The following is a 2,581-nucleotide window of genomic DNA, read 5'->3' on the forward strand; positions in this document are numbered from 1 at the left end:
TAGTACAGTTTATAATTATTTATGTTTAGTCCCATGACTGTATCGTGTTTGACCCAGGGCTCTTTAATTAGGCTAATGTCTATATCCTCCTCACTGAGAAGGACAACTAGATTATCCGTAGCACATTTGGAGTGCTGCAGATTTATTTGGGCTACTTTAAGTTTCCGGTTCAGGGTCATCTGTCAGCTTCACACCCATGAGAAGCTCACCAGCTCCATCAACCCCGGGATCTTCTTCTACCGGCTAACCTCTCCGAGGAATACCGGCATTCTAGCCTTACGGATACCGAAGCAGAGCCGATAGTCAGCCTTCTCTAAGGCGTCTAGGGATTCTGCGCAACTAGCTAGCAGAATGGGCTTATTTGTAGGCCTTCTTGGCTCTTCAACCTATATAAGCTCCCATTCCTCGATCACCGGTATGTCTTTATTATGTAGCTTAAGACACCGCAACAACTTTTCGCCTGGTTCATCCATCGGAGGCAGCCAAATGCGCGCAAGTGGTCTCCTTGGAATGTCCTTAGCTGGAATCAGCTTGAGCTTCAAGCCGACAAAAGTGTCGCTGATCTTAGCGACGCATCCAGCAAAGAAATACAGGGAGAACTGGTTCGCGCACTTGACTACCCGGTATCCCCGTAGAGATTCCGACGAGTCGAACTCTGGATGAGGACCTTCGGGGTTGTCGAGTACGTAGTTTATTAGGAGGCTCGACAGCCTCACATCAATCTCCACCCATTTTTGCTGCACTGCCAGCGGTGTCTTGCTATTTTCATCTATTATCGCCGCCTGTAGGTGATCTCTGGCGACGTCACTAAAATAGCGATGCTTCGCGGGTGCTGCGGACTCCGCATCACCTCCTTGCTTAGCCTTCTTTGCAATGGCCCCTTGGCCGCCTTCATTATGAGAGCGGTTCCGTTTCTTTGCTTCGGTGGCCTCGATTGTGGCTGCACGATCTGTCTATAACTTTTCGTACCCTTCCACTATTTGCATGTATTTTGCCTTGTCTTCCTCGTCACGCTCATGTACCGTACCGGCCGCTGCATTTTTGTCAATTTTATTAAACATATACAGCGCCTTCTGGTACATCTGTCTCATGACCACGCCCGAGGGTTTCCTTTTCTTAGAGGCGGGATTGCTGCCTGCAACGGCCGCCGATTTTCTGGTTGGTGGGTGCTCGTCTGGAGTACTACGGCAGGCACTACCGGTGCTATTTTTGACTATTTGCAGAGTGGTGATACTTTGTCTGGCATCTTCCACCCTGCTGGTTTCTGGCGCTTGTACAACTGGGGTACTATGGCTGGCGCCACCAGGAGTACTTGCAACCATCTTACCTGTCTTTGGGGATTTGAGGAGCTGCTCCTCCTCTGACAGCGTTACGTCGTCCCCTTCTTCGCTGGTACGCTGTTCATGTTGCTTTTGTTGGTTTGTTTGTTGTTAGTCCGGAGTAGTCCGGAAAGGGTTAGTCGCTCGTCCGCAGAGCCGGGATGCGTAGAGAAGGCACTTCTTACAACCGACCTTGCCCGGGCATCGGAGGGGACCGTACGCGAAGAGCCATTTTTTACTACCCGCTGGCCATTCATCCATCGGCACGGTTGCCTACACACCTTGGCTTGGGTAGTGTTGGTACGGTAATCCTGCCATTTCCACCTTCAGCAATAAAAACAACACTCCAGCTTGGATTGTTAAGGAATATTGCCGAAGGCTTCAATACCAGGCTTCCCTCTTAGTTCATGGAGGCATGATACAATTCACACTGTGAATTATACCATGACACCATTTAAGCCCCCTCGCCACGGCAAGACGACCAACGCTGAGGAGGCTTGTGCTCTTTTAGTTTCATTTTGACGCATTTCAGTGTTGGTTCTTTTAATTCAAGTTGGCCTTCGGTTTTTGGAATTTAAATAAGCTCTCAGCAAAAAAAGTTAGTTTAAATAAATCCATATGTGTACATAGTGCTTGAAAATATCAATTTTTCCCTTACCTTAAAACTTTAAGCATGGGCAACAACGATGTTTGGTAAGAAAGCAGAGTTGCCATATGTGGGGATTTTGCCCCATTTTGGAGATTTAGAAACCATTTGGGGATAGCTTTTTTCGTTTGGGGATGTGGGGACTTTATGGGGATTTTTGTTTGGTTTAAAACTTTGATATTGAAACTAAAACATATATTTTTCCGGCTGCCCAAAAATTTCTCGAATAAAGATTTTATTAGTACATACTTTTTGGGCGATATGTCTGTAAGGTTTTCCTAACGCCGTCAAAGCATTATTCGGCGCAGATGTCTGCTTTGATTGGCTTTCACTGAACAAACAATTTTCGCAACAACGTCCACGAAAGAAATTCTAAAAAATAAATGGTATTCTTTAGCTATTTGAGACTTGTACTTTATTACACTAAAAAAGTTAGATTATTTTTTGATTTTAAAATTTTATTTATGCTGTTTCTGTTGCAGATTGAATTATATTTTAAAAGAAAATTAGTAAAAATAAGTAAATAAACATATGTTGTAAAAACATATAACTTTGAAATTTGGTGCTAAATCTCTGACCATAGTTGTACGTATAACCAAATGACCTCATGCATATA

The 2,581-nt window shown here is 44.6% G+C and overlaps 1 protein-coding gene across 1 annotated transcript; it reads right to left on the minus strand.

Moving 5' to 3' along the window:
* Window positions 1–386: 386 nt before the first annotated feature.
* Window positions 387–1,322, minus strand: LOC118738329. Its single transcript, XM_036469253.1, has 2 exons — window positions 996–1,322; window positions 387–953 (listed from the first exon to the last, which is right to left on the minus strand). Exons 1-2 carry the CDS (start codon window positions 1,320–1,322, stop codon window positions 387–389), a joined length of 894 nt encoding a protein of 297 aa, XP_036325146.1.
* Between the last annotated feature and the right edge of the window lie 1,259 nt (window positions 1,323–2,581).

Source organism: Rhagoletis pomonella, unplaced genomic scaffold (genome assembly GCF_013731165.1).
Source record: "Rhagoletis pomonella isolate Grant_MI unplaced genomic scaffold, Rhpom_1.0 Rhpom_scaffold_00004, whole genome shotgun sequence".
Taxonomy (NCBI): Eukaryota; Metazoa; Arthropoda; class Insecta; order Diptera; family Tephritidae; genus Rhagoletis; species Rhagoletis pomonella.